This window comes from Populus nigra, chromosome 1 (genome assembly GCF_951802175.1).
Source record: "Populus nigra chromosome 1, ddPopNigr1.1, whole genome shotgun sequence".
NCBI classification, from domain to species: Eukaryota; Viridiplantae; Streptophyta; class Magnoliopsida; order Malpighiales; family Salicaceae; genus Populus; species Populus nigra.
In genome coordinates, this window is record NC_084852.1 from 35618999 (window position 1) to 35644696 (window position 25698).

At 35.4% G+C, this 25698-nt stretch overlaps 3 protein-coding genes across 4 annotated transcripts; 2 read left to right on the top strand and 1 right to left on the bottom strand.

Annotated features, from left to right (window-relative positions):
* Positions 1-512: 512 nt before the first annotated feature.
* On the top strand, positions 513-8223 carry LOC133687138 (uncharacterized). 2 transcript variants are annotated; one of them, XR_009840500.1, is made up of 14 exons: positions 513-1152; positions 3407-3559; positions 3667-3879; positions 3965-4054; positions 4202-4318; positions 4767-5036; positions 5373-5529; positions 6156-6233; positions 6366-6466; positions 6634-6804; positions 6967-7041; positions 7127-7181; positions 7267-7374; positions 7698-7746. XR_009840500.1 is itself a non-coding variant. In XM_062107018.1 (13 exons), exons 1-13 carry the CDS (start codon positions 745-747, stop codon positions 8025-8027), a joined length of 2271 nt encoding a protein of 756 aa, XP_061963002.1. In that variant the 5' UTR covers positions 514-744; the 3' UTR covers positions 8028-8223. The 2 variants fall into 2 exon arrangements, 1 of the variants encoding a protein (XP_061963002.1); XM_062107018.1 differs by lacking the exon at positions 7127-7181 and having other exon boundaries at positions 514-1152; positions 7698-8223.
* A 5185-nt stretch (positions 8224-13408) lies between these two features.
* On the bottom strand, positions 13409-17336 carry LOC133681574 (uncharacterized). Its single transcript, XM_062104660.1, has 7 exons — positions 17202-17336; positions 15885-16889; positions 15455-15737; positions 14723-14985; positions 14093-14416; positions 13706-14005; positions 13409-13606 (listed from the first exon to the last, which is right to left on the bottom strand). The coding sequence occupies exons 1-7, from the start codon at positions 17334-17336 to the stop codon at positions 13409-13411; spliced, it is 2508 nt and encodes an 835-aa protein (XP_061960644.1).
* Positions 17337-23808: 6472 nt separating this feature from the next.
* On the top strand, positions 23809-25544 carry LOC133681583 (protein DEEPER ROOTING 1-like). The gene is made up of 4 exons (XM_062104671.1): positions 23809-23883; positions 24444-24985; positions 25252-25420; positions 25525-25544. The coding sequence occupies exons 1-4, from the start codon at positions 23817-23819 to the stop codon at positions 25542-25544; spliced, it is 798 nt and encodes a 265-aa protein (XP_061960655.1). The 5' UTR covers positions 23809-23816.
* Positions 25545-25698: the final 154 nt, after the last annotated feature.

Genomic DNA, 25698 nt, shown 5'->3' on the forward strand with positions numbered 1-25698 from the left:
GTAATTGATTAAGATACCGTTTGTTTTTGTTTTTGTTTTTATTTTGTGTTCGGCTACAATAACCAGACTGTATTTTTATCCTAAGATCCAATTTTAAGGTATTTTCTGGAATATAGTTGTTTTTTAAAGTTTTTTTTTAATATATTAAAATAATATATTTTTTATTTTTTTAAATTTACTTTTAATAAAACGCATCAAAACAATTTAATTTTTTAAAAAAATATAATTCACAGCACTCCTAAACATACTCAAATTACTGGAAAGCATCTTCTAATAGGGTTTTTTTTTTTTTTTCATCAATGTTAAAAAGTTCAGAAATTCTTTTGGTAAAAAATGTCCTCTCTCTGAATTTCTCTCATGAGTAACAGACACTTCCACATGGCGAGTTCCTATTAGCTACTAAAAAAGACTAACATACATTTCAGAACACAGGATTTCGACCCAAAACCAGAAGTCCATTACATGTCGTCTAGTCATTCGCCCACTTCAATAAAAAGGCATTAAAGACACACCACCGAACTTCATGTGTTCAAACCACTGGTCTACTAGCACTGTCCAAATATTAATTTCCAAAAGAGCCCATACCACCCCATCGTTCTCTTCTTCAGTTCCTCTTCACCTTCCCTCTCAGCTACTAACTGCATTTCAAAAAGAAACCTCACCTTTACATTATTACATACTTACATACATACATACATAACTTAAAGCTCCATCGATCTTCTTCTCCGGGAAGATTTTTTCTACATGGCGAGAGAGTTCGCAACATGCGTGGAGTACGGATTGAGTCTTTCGAAGAGAATTTACTACGGAAAGGAAATGAACCCGGCGGCATCGGCAGCGATGACGCGGTCGATGTCATCGAAGTCATCGGAGTTGGCGGAGAGTTACTTGCCGACTGCGGTGATGGCTTATGCGGTGGTTCTGGAGCCGGAGCTGGTGGACAATCCAGACGTCCCTAGTTATCAGCCGTACGTTCATGGGCGGTGTGAGCCGCCGGCGTTGATACCATTGCAGATGCATGGAGCGGTGGCTATGGAGATTGATTGCTGTTTTGATCATGCAAACGTTTGTTTTAGCGGCGCGTGGCGCGTGCATTGTATTAAAGCGAGTAGGAAATGTGATGTCCGCATTGCCGTTCCCATGGGAGAGCAGGTAACATACTAATATATGCTGTTTTTTTTTTTATTATAATTTATCAATCAGTGCTACTGAATTTTATGTAAATGTCTTTGAGAGCGAAATTAAATATTTTTTCTTCGGGAAGATCACCTTTTTTTTTCATGGATATTAAAATATTTTGGAAAATTTATAGATTCATTACAAATGAGAAGCTAGAACCCAAGACCTTCTAATAAGAACGATTGCATGGGTGTGTTAGTTGAACAATTCACTGGATTTTCTTAAGAATTTGATGCTCAGTCTGGGTTCAAATTTTGATCGTATATTCCTCGCTTGAATTTACCAAGCAAGGGGTTCGATAAGTTGAACAGTCAAAAAAATAAATAAAATTGCTGCTGATGTTTCAAATTCCAAAGGGCTTAGGAATAGCAGATAGATTATGAGTTAATTACATATTCAAGCAAGATAATGTACTCTCTATGTTTAATAATGAAACTTGTAAGTTGTTATAGAAAACTTATAACCTGTAAACTAATTTTTTCATATGGGATTTGAGGATTCTTAAATGATAAAATCAATAATTTTTAAGTAAATTATTACAAAAAAATAAGAGAATGAATATTTATTCTTATTCTTTGTTTTTAGTTTTTAGATGACAAATATTTTGAAATTAAATATGTATTTTTTTTAAGAATAAAAAAAATGAGTGAATGAACATTTATTCTTATTCTTTGTTTTTAGTTTTTAAGTGATAAACTTTCTAAAATTAAAAATGTATTTTTTTTAAAGAATAGAAATTGTGAACTTTTTACTCGAGTGATTCAATGGGTATTTATAGGCCCTGAACTTTATTGTTTTACTGTAATAGAAAGGCTGGAGAATTATTTTCTTTTAATAGTAGTAATAAAAAATAAATATCTCTTACACAACATTAATGAGGGATAAATAGGGTGGGTCATTTGGAGATTTTTATACACTTATAGGTATAGGGAGATGAATATCCCTAACATTAACATTTTATATTAAAAGTCATGAGAATAAGTAAACGGAATCTTATGGCTCAACATAGAGCTTATAATGATCTCCAGGCCTTTAGTCACTTATGCCAAGCCCATGGTCAATGGGTATGGCCGCGAGCCAAACCCTTGTCAAAGGCGCTAGATCTTACACCTCGCTAGACCGATACTCACTTGGAGTTTAAAGGTGTGGGGTCTGGTAGCACGCCATATTTACAGTCACTTAGGCTCGGCACGGTGCCAAGCCCAGGGATGGTTGCAATTTGGGTTTGGCACATAGCCAACCCTAAGGGTGATAGTTCTGGCTGTTTGCTAAATCCATGCTCAATTATGCTTAGCATACAACTAAGCCAAGAGCGTTAGGTTTGGCATTTTACTAAAACCATACCCCTTTAAACTAGGCAAGTGCCAAGTCCAAGAGCAGTAGGTTTTGCAGCTTTCCAGACCCTTGTTTGCTTGGACTCGGTACATAACCGAGCCCATAGATATTGGGTCTAGCAGCACACGAGACCTATTACCAATTGGGTTTGACACACAACCAAGCTCAAGGTTGATGGGTCGAGAAAGTTGCTAGATTCATTCCCAATTAGATTTAGTGTGTAGCCAAGCCTAAAGACGATATATCTGGCAATGCATTAGACCTATGTCTAATTAGGCTCAACTTATAGCCACACTTAAAGATGTTAGATCTTGAAGCAAGTTTAATTCATATTATCTGAACTTGATATTCTATCAAATCTATGGATGTTAGATATAGATACCTATCCACTTATCAATAGATTATCACCTATCTTTTGAATTTTTTAAACAATTACTTGGACTATTTATTTTTTATAATGACAATATATTTATCCATCAAATGGCATGATGGTGTTTGTGTTTGATTAATTGGCGGAATAGTGGGTTTTTAGATAAATGATTGAGCTTTGAAAGAAGGTGATTTGATGATAAGAAAATAAAATAAAAAAGTCTTTATGATGTGATTCGTAATTTATGAATGGTACAGGAGCATATAATTGGAAAAGACACAAGACCTAACATATCACATGTTTGTATTATTAGTCATTCATGTCCAAATTAGTAAACACTGTAAAACTACACGCGCACTTATTTGACATGAAAAGCACGACTTGTTGCTGGCACCATTGCACAATGAAAAACATGTATGTACATATTGCATTATTATTTCCTTGAATCGTTACTCGTTTTTCTTGAATGTTTAAAATTAACTTATTTTTAAGTTCTCAAGTAAAACATGATGTGGCTAACAGGGTTCACTTCTAGGTGTCGAGGTTGATGTAACTGGAAGATCTTATCATAGTCAGTTGATCCAAGCAGAAGATGCAAATGACAAAGAAAAAGTAAGCAGAGGATGGAATGGGCGTTTAATAAAAGGCAGCATGTATAGTTTTGAAATTCCAGAGGTGATTTACCTAGTGCATTTGATGCATAATAATTCTGGTTATGGATTACGAATGGTTTCACATTGCTCTTGCTAAGATACATATCTGAATTCTTATTTCCTGTTTAGGTTGGAGGAGGGTCAACTTTCTCGATCAAAGTGACTTGGTCCCAAAAGTTGCTATTTCATGAGGGTCAATTCAGTCTCAATGTACCATTTAGTTTTCCATCATTTGTCAATCCCATCGGCAAGAAGATTTCTAAGAGGGAAAAGATACTTTTGAATGTGAACTCTGGTGTTGGTAAAGAAATTTTATGCAGGTGTGCTAGCCATGCTCTAAAGGTATGCCATTCTTGTAGGCTTTAATGTTTCAATCAGCTTCTGGTAACAAGACAAAGGAAGTGAGATGGTGATTATGGTTTGACAGGAGCTCAGGCGTGAAGTTGGTAAAATGGGCTTCTTATATGATGCAGAAGTACTGACTTGGTCAAGTGCTGACTTCAGTTTTTCCTACAACGTAAGACCTTGAACCCCTGGCTGTTTTTTTCCCAGATATATTTGTTTCTATAGTATTGCCATGTGTATTTAATGGTCAGACAATGAATATACAAAATGTGTAGAGAGCCATACCAACACTTATTGTGGTTGACTGCTGTGTTCACAGGTCTACTCCAAGGATTTATTTGGTGGTGTGCTTTTGCAGTCCCCATTCTTACGAGATTTTGATGACAGACAAATGTTTTGCTGCTATCTATTTCCTGGAGACAACCAGAGCATGAAAGTTCGTTACCATAAATTTTCTGCATGATTGTTTATTTTCTAAAGTATTTCATTCCAATAAAAGACAAGTGGTCTGTAAGGATAATTTACTCTCCTTTTCTTATATATAAAAAAAAAACCCTTCATGCCAGAAGTTTTGTCGCGCAAATTACAGAGGACAGAATTTTTCTTGTCACTGGAACAATGGCGTGCCAAAAAGGAGGAGAATATGCCCACCAAAAGCTAATAAACTGGAAGTAAACTAATGAAGGCACAAAACACTGCTAATAGAAAAGAAAATGTTCTTGTTAGAGGAATACTTGCCTACTTTTGTTGTAGTTTCATTTTGGTGCCATATATATGAACTCAAAGGACCAAACACTCTTGTCTCTGAAGTCCAAACCAAGGCTTCATTATTAAAGTTTCAAATTTATGTGACTGCTCCTACTTCATGTTTGTGAATCTGTCAGGCTTTCAGGAAGGAAGTGATATTCTTAATTGATATCAGTGGAAGCATGAAAGGGAATCCTTTCGAGAGTGCAAAGAATGGATTATTGTCATCTCTCCAGAAGCTCAACCCAGAAGATTCTTTCAACATTATAGCGTTCAATGTGGAGACCTACTTATTCTCATCATTAATGGAACAGGCAACTAAAGAAACAATATTAAAAGCTACTCAGTGGCTTAATGATAACTTAACTGCAGATGGTGGCACCAACATTTTAGCCCCCCTCAAACAGGTATTTCCTTTGTGTCACTATACGTCCTTTCAACCATATTGAAATTGCTTTTGGCTTGGTTTTTTTGCGGCTTTGTAATCCATTTCTCAACTAGTTTATGGAAATAAAGTAGCCAACTCTGGCTTATACACTGTCTGCCTTCCTCTCTATAAGTAACCATATGCCACGTAGAGCATGAAAATCACTACCTAGAGTCCTTCCTGCCCGATACCATTTGCTCTTTTTTTCCTGCACTGGACATATTTTAGATGCTTCATTTTCCACTTTCACATCTCTAAACAAGATGCTCATTTCAAGAATCTTACATATTTTATTTTGTAACGTGTTATGTTTTAGGCTTTAAAGCTGTTGGCTGAAACTACTGATTCAATTCCTCTCATTTTCCTCATCACTGATGGGGCTGTTGAAGATGAAAGAGATATTTGCAATTTTGTCAAAGGTTCTCTCACAAGCGGGGGATCGATTTCTCTTCGCATAAGTACATTTGGTATAGGTAAGATTTTGTTGCTTCAGTTTTACCTTCAGTTGTTTGACTCCTATTGTCTTGATCTCTTTGATCTGTCATATCTGGAGTTGCCTATTATATACACTTAATGTCTGAATTGATGATTGAACACAGATTTGCACGCGAGAACTTAGTGTTTCGATAGTCATATTTCAGTCTGCAATGCTTTTCAATTTATCTTGTTATCAAACTTCATATTCAGATTTCAACATATCATGAGCTTAATGAAGCCCAGCCTGCATGGCGCTCAAGCTTACCAGCTTCGTGTTAGACAAGCTGAAACGAGCTGCCATTATCGATTACTAGAGTTGGGCATTTCTCCCTGGCAATCAAAACTGGTCTGCCTATCCACCTAATATCTGCTTTATAGCGGGCATTTTTTTTACTACCCTTACCTGCTACTGCTAATTAGCATAATGAAAGAAAGCACATCAATTAGGGGACACTAGGCTTGTGTCCCAAGTAACACTTTCTTTGACTTTATTATATATCTTCTCATTCTTCTCAACAAATGTCAGAATATTAAAATAAATTATATACTGCATCCTTACACCACTTCTTACCTTTTTATACAATTTGTTAAAGAACCTTATAAAATGAAAAAACTTCTCCAGGTACATATTGTAATCACTATTTCTTGCGAATGCTTGCACAAATTGGGAGGGGTCACTTTGATACAGCTTATGATGCAGGTTAGTTATATTTCAGTTGCTTTTTAGAAGGGGATCTATGGTGCAATAGGCCTTGTGTTTCAATACTGTGTAAAGTCAAGCAGGAAAGATTCTTATAAAGTCAATTTCTCTATTGCTCTTTCATTTGGCCAGATTCGGTTGCTTTTCGAATGCAGAGATTATTCGCAACTGCATCATCAATCATTCTAGCCAATATAACCGTTGATGCTTTGGAATCTCTAGACTCGCTTGAGGTGCTCTATTTAAGATAATGAATATTGTTTTATGCTAATCCTGGCTTGAAAATGTTCATACTCTCTCTTAGCATAGCCATGTTGCAACAGAGGAGGTTTTGATTCTCTCATCTCCTTCAATTTTTTTGACTGTTTCTGACATAATGTCTTCTCCGAGTTCCTTGCAGTTGCTTCCGTTTTGTATCCCAGACCTCTCATGTGGATGCCCATTGATTGTATCTGGGAGATATAGTGGAAACTTCCCAGACTCTGTCAAGCTAAGTGGCATCTTGGCAGATATGAGGAAGTTCACAATAGACATAAAAGCGCAAAAGGCAAAGGATCTTCCTGTTGATAGAGTAATATTTCTTCTGGATACAACATTATTTAATAAATATGCACTTAACATCACCTAGTAGTTGTAAGATAGACTATCAAAAATAGCAATCATTTAAAAATTGCATGATAAGAAAGTTGTTCCTGGAGCTTTCTTCTCTAAGTATTCTTAACTAACTCTGCAGGTAGTTGCAAGGAGACAAATTGATTTACTCACAGCTAATGCATGGTTGTCAGGAAGTAAAGAACTGGAACAGAAGGTTTGCTACTGAATTTGCTAAGATTCTGATCATCAATAACACTATAAAAAAAATTAAAGGGAACTAATGTTGTCGTCAAGGACAGAGTGATTACGTTGGGAGAGGAAGAAACATGTTTGGGGCAAAGTTCTACTGGCTAGGTTGGCATGGATTGCGTGGTTGTGGTCATGTGTGTAACCATTGTTCCTTCTTGCAAACCTAATGCGTTTGATCTTCTTCATTTAGGTTGCAAAAATGAGCATACAATCTGGGGTTCCATCTGAATACACCCTCATGGTTTTACATCACACTCTTAGAGAAGAGAAAGCCTCAGAAACAATTCTGATACAGAATGTAAGCACTTGCCTAACTCCTAAAACTTATGCTTAAATTCTCGGAAGAATTTCTTTACTTTCTCTCTTCTAAGTATACACAACAAGCAGACAACTTTCTCAATTCGAATAACAAATGTGACGTCTATGATCCAGCATTTTTTTATCAAGCAGCGCCTGCACCCTGGCCTTTTTCTTGCATTACTCGATGACTCTTGTCTTAAATGGAAGCGTGCTTATGATTTTTTAAAAAAAAATAAAAAATTAATCTCAAATATTACTTAGGAGATTGTTTGCAAATCCTGAAGCTCATCTGTTTAATTTCCTTTATATCTATGAAAACAGGTGTTCAACAAGATCAACCCCCTTAAGAAAATGGACTTACAGACGAAAATCATGTTGGGGAACCTATGCGTTGGCTTTGGCAACTTGAGTGCAACAGCTGAGAACATTCCTCCAGGAACTGAGGAGACAAAGTCATCTGATGCAACTGAGTTGTTCAATGCTGCTTCAAACTGCTGTAGCAGGGTGGTGGAGCGCTGCTGTTGCATGTGCTTCATTCAAACTTGTTCATATATGAATGATCAATGCGCTATTGTCCTCTCCCAGCTCTGTGCCGCCCTTGCTTGCTTTGAGTGCATGAACTGTTGTATTGAGCTCTGCGAATGCGGGTAAATAAGCTCTTGTAAATGGTCGCTGAACAGTGCAGAGTGATACAAGAATGCAATGTTGTGTGTTTGTTATACTGCTGCGACTTGCTTTGTATATTATTAACTGCGAACCTTTTAATTTATTCTTCATCTGTTTGACTGCTCCATCACCAAAAACAATATATAGATATTTTGCATGTAATGACTGAATGCTTTGTGAATTCCTTGTTTCGCTTGTTTCTGTCGTCATTCTTGTTTGATTTGAGATATTTCGAGCTCTTGTCTTGCCTAAGGACTTTACAGCATCTCTCGTGTCAGTAAAATCTAAGCTCGCATCCAAATGGTGGGTTTAAAGTTTTATTTTTTCAACTTTTTTTTTAAGGGTTTAAAGTTTTAAACATACTCCCGCTGTCTTGTAAACAGAGAGTTTTATTAAATTTCTCACACAAGTTATGAAATTGCACTAAATATTATGCCAATATATATATATACACTACACTATTCCTTAAAGTTTAATGTAGTTTAAAAAAATGTAAATTCAATTTTTAAAGAGTGGTAGTAATTAATGTAGTAAAATTAGCACTTACTTTTTTTTTTACTTTTTAATAAAAAAATAAGTATTTTAAGATATCTAAATTAAAAAAAAAGGGGGGGCTATATTGGACGGAAGGAATAACATTTTATACCAGATTTTGTAAAAAGCTTAATTTCAATTAAACAATTTAAATATGCACCTCTAGTGTATTATGGACGTTTGGATGTGAACTTCGTATTCAAATAAAATATTTCTTCATCCAAACAGCTGGAAAACTAGATATTTAAAAAAGAAAAGAAAAGGATCAAATTTTTAAAGCTTTGATTGGACCAACTGATGCGCACAAAGCTAAGATTACTCATCCTAACAGCTTACTTGTATTGTATAAGCTTCTGTCTCTCCTAATCCCTCTCATTCTATGCTTTGTCAGATTAGATTCTCAAGTCCCCTCATTAGTCTCTCTCTTTCAAAGCTTCCCGAATATTGGACTCTTACTTATTTATGATGGTTTTCTTCATTATCTAGATTTTCGCTCAATTTTCTACTGATTGCTTCTTTTGTTTTTTCAGTATCAGAGCAGTGTGTGGTCTGGATTTAGAAAAGAATTGTGTTCGTGGTTCAGATTCTCTTCAATCAACTCAAAGAGAGATCTCATTTTTTATTTTATTTTCTTATATGAAATGGTTCCCATTTTATTATACTTTTTTTTTTCTCTGGTACATTGATATGTTGAGCCTAATCTCTCTTGAAAGTTTTTCAAAGCTTAAATTTACCAGGTGTGCATCAATCTTGTTGTTCCAGGACTTTTGTGCCTGTTTTAGACAAGGCCTTCTTTAATATATGTATATTCCTTCTTCTATTGTCCCTGAAAAATAAATCCTACAATCCAACTGATCTTGCGTGCAGCAAGAGCCAACAACTTTCTTATGATATCCAACGTGGCAACTAGAACAAAAATTTCTGAAAAATCTATCCTAAATATCTATGTATATCCCTTGATAACAAGTCTTGCCTTATACATGTTTACAAAACCATCAGAGTTTAACTTAGTCTTATAAACCTGTTTACAAAACCATCAGAGTTTAACTTGATCTTGTAAACCCACTTGAATTTTATAGCTTTCTTGTGTTTAGTTATATCTATCAATTCCTATATTTGGTTCTTTTCAAATACTTTGAGCTTATATATCATTGCAACTATCCATTTATGATTAATTACAGCTTTATCATATCCTGCAAGCTCCATTACTACAATATTACAACTATAATAAATATCATAGAGTAATATAGTACCTTTCGCATGTTCATCATCCACATCTTTATTCTCTTTTAGAATTCAAATTTCTTATCATTTTCCCAACTCCAGTAATCTAACTCTAAGAATTTGACATCCCTGCAATGGTTTGTGGCAAGTAGATTTTATAGGCCTTTGAATTTAAGCTATAGCCTAAGAAGATTCCAAGTTCTGCTTTTTTGTTCAATGTTCAATTTGTCTCTCTTAACCTATGAAATGTAAGAACATGTAACCATATGCTTTCAGATTAACTTTGGTTTGTAGTCATACCATGTTTTGAATTGAGTTTTTTTTTCTGTAATGCTTTTGTTGGCAGTTTATTTAATAGAAATATTGCAGTGTTTATTGTCTCAGCCCAGAACTTCTTTGGCAACCCTTTATTATGAAGAGAACAACTTGTCATTTCCATTATTGTCCTGTTTTTCCTCTCCACAACTATATTCTGCTGAGGAGTATAAGGTGCAATCAACTGGTGTTCAATGCCTACAACTTCACAAAACTTGTTAAATTTTCTAGAGGTATATTCAGTTTCATTGTTAGACCTATCACCTGTATTTTGCATCCACTTTGAGTTTCAACCGAAGCTTTAAACTTCTCAAAGCTGCCAGCAACCTCAGATTAAAGTTTTATAAAATAAATCCAATATACTCTTGTATAATCATCAATGAAAACAATATAAAATTTATTGTCATTGATGTGATCCTAGCTACATCATCAAATGATCCATTAAGAGTGTCCATACGGGTCTATTTTAAGACCTAAAACGAAGTGGATTCAAGAAAGGTTCAATGGGCTATGTTAAGAGGGTTGGGTTAAAAATGTTCAAATCTACTAGTCTAAATCTATGTCTACTTCTTAGGTCATAAATAGAGCTACATAAAGGGTTTGGATGCAATTCTAATTGGTTGAAAACTGGATAGCTGTACCTTTTCGGTAATATATGGTAGGTCCGCTAATATATCCGGACAAGAGAAAATGACGTGTTTGAAGTTGGGTCTAGAATCTGCCAACAAAATACAAAAACAAAAAAGACATTATTTTCTTAAGAGTTATGGATTTATTCACTACAAAGAGTCCTTAATGCTATTGGGAACTTATGTGGAAGCCTTTAGCTTACTTATTTTACAAAGATTTCGTATTAAACAAGGAGAATTAATTGGTCAGAAATTAATTCTTATTTTACAAGGCATCACTATTTAACAAGAATTCTTCAACAATTATTTTTCTTGAGTATTTTTCATTATCATATGTGGAAAAGGGTGAAAAATAATCTTAGACTATTATTTAATTTATTTTTATTATTTTAAATCTAATTTTAATTAGTTTGGGCTTTATTTTAATTAGGTTCATGTCTAACGCATTCGTTTTAGGGTTTACATATAAATACTCTTATGTAAAGATTTTTATTAGCTTATAAATTTTATCTACAAGTTAACGCATATTGTGATCTCTTTTTGTGTGGTTAGGTGATTCTCATAATAAGTTCTTGATTGAACTTGTAAACTCTTTGAATGATTGATCAACTTCATTATGATTTATAGTTCTCATTCGCGTCTTATTATAGGAATAGGGTAGGGTGATCAATTACATATAAGTTTGGTTCTTTAAGGTAAGGTTTTTATTAGGTCAAGTTGCAAACATTTTCAAAACCTCAAATTATCAATCTCATAGACAATTCTGCATCAGTCATTCAGTGATGATGTGTTTATAGGTCCCCCAGCACCTTTATGTAACAGTTGCAGTTTCTGTATGGCTTTTCAGGCTTTGCTTTGTTAAAAATGAAATCTTGACAGTTTTTTATATTGACAAACAGCACATGTAGGAAGCTCTTCCTCTAATTCAAGTAAGTTTTTCACCTGTTTGTTCTTTTTCATAAAAAGTGGAGCATAATGATGGAAATGTCCTAATCTTTTGTGCTAAAGCACTGAATTTTTTTTATTTTTTATGGATTGCAACTTGCTCTTCTTTTCTTCAAATCCAAGGCAAAGCTTTTGCCTTTCATCTAGACTCTAATTACTTATATGCCTCTAACATCTTTAATCACATAATTTTTTCCTTCGAATAACACTCTATAGCTTTTTTTCAAGTAATTGAGTGACACTCAACAAGTGTTGATTAATTTCAAGAAGATATAAAACATCAAAAATTAATTTCAAACTCGTATGGGCTTCAATTGCCTCTATTTCTTTGTCTTTTACTGCAATTCGTTCTCCATTTCCGATCCTCACTTTAGAAACAATAATTTTATCAAGTTCTTTGAAAAGCTTTTGATCAAAGGTCTTATGTTTTGTATAACAAGCTTGCTCTTAATTACCTTTGATTTTCTTCGCTTCCTCTCTTTATGAATTTTTATTGTGCAAGTGTTGGATTGTTTGGTAGAGGTGGAACTTCATACTCTTGTTCAACAGCTTCCAACGGATCATTAACATTAACATAGGATATTTTTTTGCTCTCTTAATCTCATAGGTCCTCAAGAATATCATTTCGATACCAATCTGTTAGTATTTTAAAAAAATATTAAAGACAACTAGAGATTGATATTTGAATCTACTGAGAAGGTTTATTTTTATTGATCATTGTCTTGCAATTTATACATCATAATAGAATTAGATTTGCACACAAAATCTGCTAGGAAATCAGTTTGTTAAGCAAAGAAATAGCGATAAACATAACAGTCATATTAACTTATTTATTTTCAAAAGACTAGCACAAACAACTGTTAAAAGTAAAAAGTTGTTAGCAATTGTAGGAGTCTACTGGTCATCATTGACATTGTGTTAGGTTTCAATAATTGTTTAAGTGATATTTTCTCTTAAGGTGAGAATAAACCGCAGATTGCATAAAAAACTTCTTTTCTTCATTAATAAGACTTGGTTGTTTAAATAGCAAAACTAGTTAGCAACCCACGTATTTACAAACTGACAGAATAAAGGAACGCACGAACTAACAGAAATACAAATAAGTAATAATTGTAAAAGACCATCCAATACTGCCCGCATGCACGTCTTTTAACTGCTTGCCCGCATGCACGTCCTACCCGCCAATATGATTGCACGTCTAAGTGCATGGGACATGCACACTCAAAGATATTTGGGATTTGGTTTGAGGCCACGAATTGAACATTGTGGCCTAACATTACTCCCCTCAGGAAGAGGATCCTTGTCCTCAAAGATGGTATGCGAGAACTAAGTGAGCAACTGTTCAGTTGGTTCCCAGGTAGCATCATCTTGGGAAAGATTCTTCTAATGAACTAAACTTTCCTCAACAAGGTGGCCCCCATGTCTGATCCAACGAGCATCCAAAATAGTTTGAGGCTCTAAAATGACAACGTCGTCATCAGCGATTGGTAGCAACTCGGTCTGGTGGGGGTCTGCTTGTCCCGCGGTGGTATGGTAGGGTTTCAATAAAGACACATGAAACATGAGATGGATCCACGCGTGCTCTAGTAGTTGTAACTTGTAAACGACAGGGCCATATTTTTCTAGAATCAAGTATGGCCCATAAAAATAACTAGCTAGCTTTTGATGGACGCATTTGAAAGTCGTTTGCTAGTGATAAGGATGTAATTTGAGTAAAACCTAGTTGCTAACTTCAAACGAGACATCCCTTCTCTTGCGATCTGCCATTTGCTTCATACGATTAACTAAAGTTTCTAAGTAGGTCTTGAGTTGTTTAAGCAAGGCATCACGATGTAATAAATGATGATCCACTTCATGCACAGCCGAGAGGCCTTCAGTGTACAATGGAATGGATGGGGGTAGGCGACCATACAACGCCTGGAATGGGGTCATCCCAGCAGAAATATGGTACATGGTATTGTACCAATATTCAGCCCATGGGAGATAACTGGTCCACTGGCGAGGTCATTGATGAACGAAACAGCGTAGATACTGCTCAACACAGCGATTAACAACCTCCGTCTGTCCATCATTCTGTGGATGGTAAGCAGAACTGAGCTTCAATTTGGTGCCCGACAACTTGAAGAATTCCTGCCAGAATTTACTAACAAAAATGGGATCGCAGTCACTGATAATAGAAATGGACATGCCATGGAGCTTAATAATTCCGTCTACAAACTTGTCAGCCATAATTTTAGCAGTAAATGGATAAGTTAAAGAAAGAAAATGAGCTGATTTGCTAAACCTGTCAACAACCACCATAATTGCATCTTTTCCCTAGGAAGTGGGTAGTCCTTCAATAAAATCTAAAGAAATATCATCCCACACTTAACAAGGAATGGGTAAGGGCTGTAAAAGGCCTGCTGGAGCCATTGTTTCAGCCTTGATCTTTTGGCAAACGTCGCAGCCTTTAATATAGTCTTTCACTGAACGATGCACCCCTGACCAGTAGAATTGTTGGCCCAATTTCTTGAATGTGCGTAAGATGCCAGAATGCCCGCCTGTTTTGGTGTCATGCACTTCGTGGAGTAAACGAGTGCGTAAGAAGTTATCATCAGGAACAAAGACCTTCCCTTTGTGGAAGAGTAACCCATGACGCCACTTATACGACCTTTCAGGATGATCAGTGGCCAAATGACCTTTTGTCTGGATATATGGATTAATTGTTGCGACGTGTTTGATATCTTCCTAGAGACTGACCTGTGGAATAAAGAGATGGTTAAGAATAGAACTGTCATGTTTCCTGGAGAGTGCATCTGCTGCAGAATTTTCACGCCCTGGGCGGTATAATATTTCATAATCGTGGCCTAAAATTTTGGCAACCTATTTTTGTTGTTCTAGGGTGATGATTCGCTGCTCTAAAAGATACTTAAAACTACGGCGATCAATTTGAATAAAAAATTTCTTGCCTAGAAGGTAAGGACACCATAAACGGATAGCCTCAATGATAACCAACATTTCTTTGGCGTATATAGACTAGGACAGTTTAGTTACCCCAAGAGCTCGGCTCATGAAGGCTACTAGTTTACCTTGTTGTGACAGCACAGCACCAATGCCTTCACTAGAAGCATCAGTCTCAATAGTAAAAGAGTCATTGAAATTAGACATGGCATGTGTAGGAGTTATGGTCATGGCCTGCTTGAGTGCAATGAACGCAGATTCTACCTTATCATCCCAAACAAATTGGCCTTTTTTGAGGAGATTGGTGAGAGGCCGAGTAATAACACCATATTGGCTGACAAACTTGCGATAATAACCTGTTAAACCCAAAAAAACCACGTAAAGCAGAAATATTAGTAGGGCGTGGCTATGCCACCATTGCTTCCACCTTTCAGGCATCTACTTTCACTCCATGATTTGTTACGATATGTCCCAAATATTCTAACTCATGTTGCCCAAAGGCACATTTACTCATTTTGACAAAGAATTGGTGTTGTCGTAGTATTGCCAGGGTCTGTTGCACATGCTTTAAATGTAGTTCCCATGTATTACTATAAACCAATATATCATCAAAGAAAACCAAAATGAATTTTCTAAAATGTGGACGGAATATAGAATTCATAATAGCTTAAAACGTAGATGGCGCATTGCATAAGCCAAAAGGCATAACCAAGTACTCATAATGTTCATTATGTGTCCTAAATGCAGTTTTTGGGATGTTAGGAAGACTTACTCGGACTTAATGGTACCCAGCCCATAAATTAAGCTTGGTAAAATATGATGCACCATAGAGTTCATCCAACATGTCTTCAACAATGGGAATTGGAAACCTGTCTTTAATTGTGGCAGCGTTGAGTGCACGATAGTCTGTGCAAAAGTGCCAGTTACCATCCTTCTTCTTAACCAAGATAACCGGTGATGAGAAGGGACTAGTGCTCGGTTGAACAAGTCCGGAGTTTAGCATTTCTTGGACTTGTTTTTCAATCTCCTCCTTATGATAATGAGCATAGCGATATGGGCGTACATTCACTAGTGCAATGCCTTCTTTCAAGGGAATAATGTGATCAATCTATCTGAAGGGTGGTAAACTGGAAGGCTCCATAAATACATCAGAAAATTCGTGCAACACTCCTTGCATGCTAGGTTGAATGATAGCTTGTGTATCCTGCATGGTGATCTGTAGACAAAATGCATATATTACACCGCTTGAACAAACCTCTTTGGATATCTCTTTAAATGTAGCTGCTTGAATCTCATGGTCGTCTATCCCTTCCAATCTTCTAGCTTTATTGGCCCAAAAGAAGTCCATGGTTAACTGTTTCCAGTTGTAAACCATAGACCCGAGTAACTCGAGCCATTGAATGCCTAACACCAAATCTAGCCCTGTGAGTGGTGGAGAATATAGTGTTAAGGAAAAAATAGAGCCTTGTGGATCTACCTGAACCTCGTTGAACTTTTCTTGACATTTAAGATTCTTCTCATTTGCTACCCTTACAATGAACGCTTTAGTAAATACCACTGGTAGACACAGTAAGTTAGTCATACGTTCACTAATGAAATTGTGTATGGAACCACTGTCAATTAGTGTGAATATGGCATTAGAACCAATTCTGGCAGTTACTTGTATAGTTTTGGGTGCAGTCCATCCTGTTAATGCATGCAACGTAATCTCTGGTTCCATGAATTCCTCAAGGTGGTCTGCAGCATTCTGTTTGTCGTGGATGTTGTAGCAGACAGCTTCATCACCTTCATCATGGCCTTCTAGCATAAGCAATTTTGCTCCTTGACATTGATGCCCTGCTGTAAAACGTTCATTACAATTAAAACATAATCCTTGAAGTCGTCTCCGCTGTATTTCATCCCAACTCAAATGTCGTATAGGTGCCACAGGTGTTGTTGACGTTGATAGTGAAAGGGCTAGAGAAGCTCGTACTGGTGGTGTTGGACGTAGGAACTTCCTCTGTCTCATGAGCTGATCATCTTTCATTCGTGTAAAGCTGATAGCATCCTTTAATGTTTGTGGTTTAAACATACGAATGCCATCAGATATTTCTGACTTCAAACCACCCATAAAAGTTCCCACTAAAGCTTTTTGTGTCCAGCCTCTAACCCGATTGCCTAATCGTTCAAATTCTCTTTGGTATTCACGCAAGGATCCAGTTTGTCTGATTCTCGAAAGAGCTTCATCAAAATTTTCGCACTCTGATGATCCAAAGCGAGCCTAAAGTTCATCTTTGAAATTTACCCACGCAATAGCATGTCGTTCATCTTGGAAATTCCTGCAAATCTACTGCCACCATTGATTTGCTTCCCCTTCCAAATGGTAGGATGCTAAAGAGACTTTTTTTGTTTCAGCAGCATTCTAAAACTCAAAAAATTGATTTACTCGATTAAACTATTCGGTTGAGTCATCTCCTGAAAATCTAGGAAACTCAAGCTTCGCTGTTTTGGAAGATACAATTTGTCACCCTCCATCATGGCCCTCACGATATTGATTACCATGATTTGTAGGTTATTGGTTAGCAAGCAATACATCGGAGAGACGATTGAGGGTTTCCTCCCATTGGCGATGCCTATCAGCCATATAGAGCTCCATCCTGTGTAGTCCATCTTGAACCTCACCGAGTGCAATTTCTAAATGCTCAACACATTCTTTATTGGTTCCCATAACCTGGCTCTGATACCAATGTTAAGCTCCAATAATTATTTAAGTGATATTTTCTCTTAGGGTGAGAAGAAACCGCAGATTGCATAAAAAACTTCTTTTCTTCATTAATAAGACCTGGCTACTTAAATAGCAAAACCAGTTAACAACCCACGTATTTACAAACTGACATAATAAAGGAATGCACGAACTAACAGAAATACAAATAAGTAATAATTGTAAGAGACCATCCAATACTGCCTGCATGCACGTTTTCTAACTGCCCGCCTGCATGCACGTCCTCCCCGCTAACATAATTGCACGTCTGAGTGCATGGGACATGCACACTCAAAGATATTTGGGATTTGGTTTAAGGCCATGAATTTAACATCGTGGCCTAACACATTGGTTATTGCCATTTTCATCCAATAAAATGAAGTTATATATACATAAACATATACCATTTGCTGAGGCCATGGTGACAACAAATTATGATGATACATTTGCTTTTCCTTCTTTTCCGTTCTGTGCTATAAGATATATTTTATGAATGAGAAAAACTGCTCTTTGAGTTTATCGACTGTTTTCATAAAGATTGACATTAGCCCCATCAAATACATCTAGATATAACCTTATTTTATGTTGGTGAATAACTATTTTCTAGCTACACGTTAACATTAATAGGGTTGATTTAAGCTTTTCATGCCAGACACTCGTACAGATGGCTATTCTATCCTCGCTCTAAGTAATAAGCAAGAATATGCCACTGCTTTTAGGCTAATAGTTTCTAAGTATTGGCTCAGCAGAAATCAACAGAAATGGATGAAATGGGTCGTCTGTAACTTCATGTTCATTTAAAAATCTAGAGGACAAAAAGATTTACTTTTCATTGGTTGTGATCAAAAGCATGGTGCAAGGAGCCTTTTTGAAGAGTCGATTTAAACGCAAGGGAATAATATTTGAGCTCAATGGATGGTGGTTAGTAACATAAATAATTTAAATTTATTATCGGGATCATGTTTAGAAACATAATTTGAATAGTCAGTGGATAAAGAGTCAATTTTGCCAATCATAGGGATTGCATGTGAGCCACTAAATTTTGTTTTTGGCAACAGCATAGAGAGCTGCATGCAAGTGGAAAAAACCATCAGTACGCACTTGCTGTGGGCGCTAATTGATAGCTAGATGCAATAACAAATGCATGCACCAATGGAGATACAAATACATGACGATGAACTTGGATTTCTTAACTAGCCAAATCCTTAGCAACTATTTGTCACGTCAATGACCAAGCCAATTGGTCACAATCTTGTAGGATTAGAAAGAAATAATTTGCAAGAAATTGATCAGCTGTTGAGCTTTTCCATACCTTGATCTAGCTGACATTCAAAATCAATATATACTTGGCAACTTGCAAAGAGTGTTAGTTTTAATAAATTGAAATTGGAGGCTATACAAGAAAGAGAGATGGTAGTTGTGGGATGACAGTTGCTTGGTGTTTAATCTTGAATAAAATATCCCCTGTTTATCTGAAATTCTTTATTCTTTCTGTTTGTTTACTAGCTTTATAGCTATGATAGCTAGAGCATCGCATGTATCATGCTACAGCACAAGTGTCAACTTCACCTCTTAATTATACCAAAGATGTGTTAATTACTGATCATATTCTTTGGATGGCACGTGAATTATTTCCACGATGCAGTTTGGTTTACCTGGTCTCCCCATCCCCCATCTCACAGGCTCACACCCTTTGATTCTATGACGATGCGAAGCCTTATTTTTGGCGAGAGATACACCGAGTCGCCAACTCAACTAACTACTGGGCTGATTAACATAACTATGACCATAAAATTTAATCAGGTTCAATTGTTTGATTGCTAGGTTAGGCATAACCTTGAATCGGAAGACAGCCGATATCTGCAGAAACTCATGTGCTCAATGCGAGGTTCGGCATAACATGGTTCTTTGTTTAGTTTGTCACTTGTATGAAGAAGTTGAGAAAACTTGAATGTCCATAACTATCTTGTGCTTGAATGTTTGCGTTGTCAAATACTTCATGGTCCAAGATTCAAACTAGCATATACCCAATGCCACTGCTTTGCCATCTTAGCAGATTGTGCAAATCTCATCATTTCTTGCCATTGCATTACAGCAGTGCTAGGTTATCAGTACTACATGAAAGATTATATGTGTTTGTTGTGTAATTCAGTGCCACCAACAAGGTCCTATTTAGCGGCCAGGAATGAAGGGTGCACTCATTGTCTTTGAGAGACAGAAGCTGCAAAGTTTTATTTCCATGATTATAGGATAATATATTTTGCTTCATGAGGTTTCAGTGACCTTCGAGCAAGACGAAACACTTGCTTAGTCTTAATGCAAGACACTTTTGTTTATTAATTAGCAGGAGATCCAATGAAATCCGAGCTAGTCAAACTCTATGATGGCCACCATGCACCTTAATTCCTGGGTGATTGAGGTTCCACATCATACAAGTTCTTAGTTTATGTTAGCCGAACTGTGTAAACATTCCAGAATTAGTAAGCCTAGCAGGGTCTAGTTTGGTTACTATACCCTAGACATCTAGCGTAGATGCGATAACCCACATGGCTTTCATTTCTTTAAGCTATCTCGGTTGATGCGATCCTTAACTCACCTTTTCATTCTTCTTCCATTGTTGCTCGCATCTCGAGGGGTTAATAATTAATAAACTTAAATAGTAAATCAAAACTTTTGGGTTTAAAGCAAAGCGTTGCAGTGACGAGCTGGATGACGATTGCCGGGGGGTAGATGTAACTTGTATTAGCAGGATATCTTGATCTTAATCTTGTATTTCAAACCTTAATTTTGTACTATATAAAGCCAAACAACATCCTTCACGTAGCTCATTGTGTTCTTAAGATTTTCTTAATCCTAGCATAATTGACGTAAAATCACACGAACCACATACTTAAGAATGATATGAACATGCACACACAGGATACTAGGACGAAACTTCCCCAGCTTTCTGGGCTGCACAGACTCAAATGTAGGTGGTGAATGGTCAAAAATAATTCATGTCAACCAATCACATGGTTCAGATGGAGTAAGACCTACTTTCAGTTGTGATAAATATTTATTTTGAAAGTGTTTTTTATTTATAGATATATTAAAATAATATTTTTTTATTTTTAATAAAAAAATTCATGATTTTTAAAAAAATGCCTTTAAACTGTACTTTTAGAATGCAATAGAAAATTAATTTCTTTTGTTTGTTTTTTTACTTTTTGCTTGTAAATATCTCACTACTTTACTCATTAAATAATTAAATGGTTAAGATAAATATCATAATAGTTTACGGTGTAATAAGATTAAAAAAATGTGCTATGAAAAAAGGAAAAACAATTATAAAAAAAAGATGCCACTTAGAAATTATTAATGAAAGAGATTGATGGGTTCTTCGTAGATTTCCTATACATTTTCATGGGTTTCTTTTCTTTCTTTCCCTAATCTTATTCTTAACCATGGATTAATGGGGAGTTTTTTCTGAAATTGGAAATGTATTCTTGCAGAGAGAAAAGTCAACCCGACCCCTTTGGGACACGTGTTGGTCCGACAAGAGATCATGGAGTGTGCTTTGTCGTGACACGTAGCCAACTGTCACAACGTAACACAATTGTAATAATAATCTAATCTGAAGTGGTAAAGACCCACTTCATTGGACCAATCACGTGAGAGGTTGGTGTCCTATGTATACAAGGATCTGTTAGGAGACAAATCAGAGGCAGCTCAACTAATTCATGCATTCCTCGAAATGGGGGAAGAAGAGTTAAACTAAAATGTTTGCATGTAAGTCCTCGTGATTGAAATTGGAAATTAGAGATGGTAATTGGATTCCATAATTAAGCTGCAAAGTGACACTAGGTTTCTTAGGATAGCCAAAGTATACGTGTAGAATTGCACAAGATTTGAAATGATTTTGTTTAAGTATAATAGATAGTTAGATCATGTTTATTTTTACGGCAGAAAAATTGTTTTTAAAAAATTAAATTTTATTTTTATCTTTTTAAAATTGTTTTAATGTTAAAAAAAATTAAAAGATGAAAAAAATATAAAAGCATTTTCACGCAAAAACCACTTTAAAATACAATTATCACCGCAATGCCACACAAACTCTTAGTCAAAGCATGTATAATCTAAATGGGATTTTTGGTGCTTTACAAATGGGGGCAGGTAAGATTCAAAGTGTCGATTTGGTTATATAGTGAGAGGAGACATTACCACGAGGCTGACAGTGTTTTCTTCTCCCAAATTGTTTCCTTTGCTAGTTTTCATCACCTTCTTATTATACTGATCTTGCCTCCATGCACGATGCCAATGCTTTCGGTTCTTGATAGCTTACTTCATTTGTCTCTTACAAATCTTGCCATATTTTGTTCAAGAAGGTGTTCCCTTGAAAATAAACGAGAATATCCATGTATGTCTGCTAGCTAGCAAAATGTCTGTGCTTGCTTTCGGCTCTTTGGATGTTAGCTAATTATTACTACTTATTTTACTATTTTATAAAATACTATCATTGGACTAATAAATGCCTAATAGTGCCGATTAATTTCACAGATTCTTGGAGCAAATACTAATATGGAATGTCCAATCCTGCTAAATTAACAAAGGGAGACTTGTAATCTGTACAAGTTGTAGGAATAAAAAGAAAGAGAAAGCACATCTAGCTAGCTATATGTATACCTTATGTTATTGCATGCAAATATCAAGTAATTAACTCGGGGAAATGAATTGTAAGTTGGGGTGTTTATAAATATATATAGTTGGATTGGATTTGGTTTTATAATTATATTTAATTTAATTTTTCATATCTTATAAAATATAAACATGATTCATTAAAAAAAAATTAGATCCAATCAGGTTTGATATATTATATTGTGCTAATTTTTATATGGATATTACAGAGTTCCACATGTTAGACTTAAATTATTAATTTTTATGGGTTAAACTTTATTAGAAATAAAAATTAGGATTAATAAATTAGCTCAGAACTTATTATAAATTGTAACAAATAATTTAGGCTTAATACAGCAACTGAATGAATTAATTAAAATGAAACAATCAATTGAAAAAAAAATATCACAACAAATTAATTTTGTTGTTATGAGGTATATAGATTGACTAGGTTTTAAAAATCTTAACCCACCATATGACTTCTCATATTCATTTTTTAGCTTTATTGACCAACTATTATCTATAATAACTATATTATCTAACTTTAACGAGTGGGGTCGGATAAAATAATACAAATAGTACAATAAGCAAGTTCTTTTAACACTCCTATTTCTAAGTGTGCTTTTCATCACAATTATTAAATCATATCGGGTCGGTTGTTAACACTCCTATTTCTAAGTGTGCTTTTCATAACAATTATTAAATTATATCGGGTTGGTTAGATTTTCATTATAATTATTAAACTCGACTGACCTGATAGATTGATCTAGAACTCAACTATCTTGGCCCTTGACCCAAACCAGATTTAAAGAAATAATCTAAAATTAACTTGATTTAACTCAATTAATTATAAGGTAAATCTAGAACCTAATTGTCTCAGTCAAAACTTAATTTGATTTTAAAACATTAAAATTATTTTATTTTATTTTAAAAGAAATCTTAAAACATGAATTGATACAGGTTAAATTACTCAACTCGTGATCCAATTCTTGAAGTCGCTCATGAGATTTAATAACATTGTTTTTCACTGTAACATCTCCGTTAACTAACAATCCTATGACAGAACTCATGCCACGATGCAAATTTCAAAGGTTCTTTCAAGAAGAACGTCCTCTCACATGCGCTACAGGAAATAAAATAAAATAAAGGACAAAGTGTAATGCTAGAATACTAAAGAAATAAAAAAGAGAATGTCAGTCGTATGCTTGTAGGGTATGGGTATATTAGTTGTATTATAAGAGAGAAAGGTGATGAACTGATTGCTACTAGGAGAGAGAACGACGACTGGATATAGCTACAGTGGCAAAAAGGCTGGTTTTGGGAACTTGAACCGAGAAAAATCTGCTCAAGGTTCGGCAATGAAATTCATCAAAAATCCCATCTTTGCTTAGTTTGATCCTTTTAAAGCTGAATTCTCATTGAGTTTAAGGCTTCAGTTTCTTACAGACATCACTCTCCAAGTCCCAACTCCCACCACACCACCTTCGCACTAATATTTGTCGATCAAAGGGATCCCGATTCACGAGCAGAAAGCAAACTTAAAAGGAGTCATTTCTAGCTAGCTCAAAATGAAGGTGAGTCATTTGTTATTGAAGAGATCATAGAGAGGCCTTCTCGGTTCAAAATCCATGATTTGAATTCGTCAAGTTTAGATTTCTCGGGCTATATATATATATATATATATATATATATATATATATATATATATATTAATATATATTTATAAACCTACACACGTTTTGATGAGTGTTTTGATAAGAGATTTTATTTGGTTACTGGCAGCTATTCAGTTGGATGCAAAATAAGCTTAATGGAAAACAAGGGAACAACACCAAGCCAAATGCAGTGATTTCAGCTACTCGTAAGCCTCCTCCTCCTTCTTCTTCGAACTCTTTTTTTTTTTTTTTCTATGTTTGTTTATTTCAGTATTTTGAGTGAGTTCGAGAGAAAGAGATCACAGGTCAAATTAAGACTAAAAACTACTTTAAAAATGTGCGTATAAAAGAGATCGCCTTTTTTGTTTTATTACAAAGAAAAGGGTCGGACCTCTTGAAGGAATGGAGACTTTGCCAAATTTATCATTTCATTAATATGCAAGCAGCACAGTCAATTTAGTCACATGCCGAAGAAGAAATGTGATTTATTTAGTCCACATATATTATATTCATAAATATAGCATTTTTCTAATTTTAGATACAAGGATAAAAGTTATGGATTATATTAAAATAATTATAATTAAATTATCTATAATTAATGGAATGGATCACATCAGATCAGATCAGAGATCGATTGAAGTCAACAAAAATTATCTATATTCAATATGATAAAAATCAAAACAAACATAAGTCAATAAATCATATCAACATAAGTCAATAACTTTTTTATTTGCGGTCACTTAATTTTGTTTTGTCTTTTGGACAGGCCATGTGAAACAAGAGTCTCGGGAGGAATTTAGCGATTGGCCTCATGGGCTGCTAGCAATTGGAACATTTGGCAACAAAGAGCTCGGAGAAAGTAATGAAATCCAAGATGCTGAAGAGGACCACCTTGTTGAAGAGGACCCGTCTTCATCCCATGATTTACAAGATTTCACTCCCGAGGAAATTGGGAAATTGCAAAAAGAGTTGACAAAGCTTTTAACAAGAAAGCCAACTTCTCAAGATAAAGAAAAGGAAACTGCAAATCTTCCATTGGATAGATTTCTTAATTGTCCATCGAGCTTGGAGGTAGACAGAAGGGTCAGTAATACAGCAATCGGTGATGTGGATGACAAAGAAGATGACATTGAGAGGACAATCAGTGTTATACTTGGTAGATGCAAAGACATTTGTGAAAATAATAAGAAGAAAGCTATTGGGAAGAAATCAATCTCTTTCCTCCTCAAGAAGATTTTTGTTTGCAGGAGTGGGTTTGCTCCACAGCCAAGTTTGAGAGATACACTTCAAGAATCAAGAATGGAGAAGGTATGCCTACTTCGTTCATTTGCCTGCATGTCCAACGAACAATGTGCGTTTTTTCATGATCATAAACATTTCTCCATGCCAAAACTATCAATTCCACCATAGTTTTTAGACTACGTAACTCCCACTCTAGGGTGCCAAGGCTTGCCACATTAAGAATGCAAAGTTGAGACAAGGCCCGCTAAAATCAAAGCCTAGAAGAGTGCAATTCATATCCTTGTTGCCATAAATTAATTTATACGATTTATTAATGTTATACTTGCGAACAGCTTTTGAGAACATTGCTTCACAAGAAGATTAACCCACAAAGTACTTCCCGGGCATCATCAATGAAGAAATATATCGAGGACAAAAAGATTTCAAAGAAGGAAAAGGAAGATGATGAAAAGCAATACAAGACAAGTGATGGATCTAAATGGGTGAAGACAGATTCAGAATGTAAGTTCATCTTTTCGTTGCTTGGGTGTCCAAACATATATATATATATATATATAATCAAGATCCAATTGACATATTAACGCGGTCTTGTTCGTTTGTTGCAGATATTGTTTTAGAGATTTAATTAAATCTTCATCCCTTTTAAGCATTAATATCACAAGGTATTATAAGACGACCCTTTTCTCTGTTCATTTTTCCAGCTTTGTTGAAGCATTTAGTAGTGATTATGGAGAGCTAGCATCAAATCAAAACTGGCCAGATATATTATACTCGAAAAG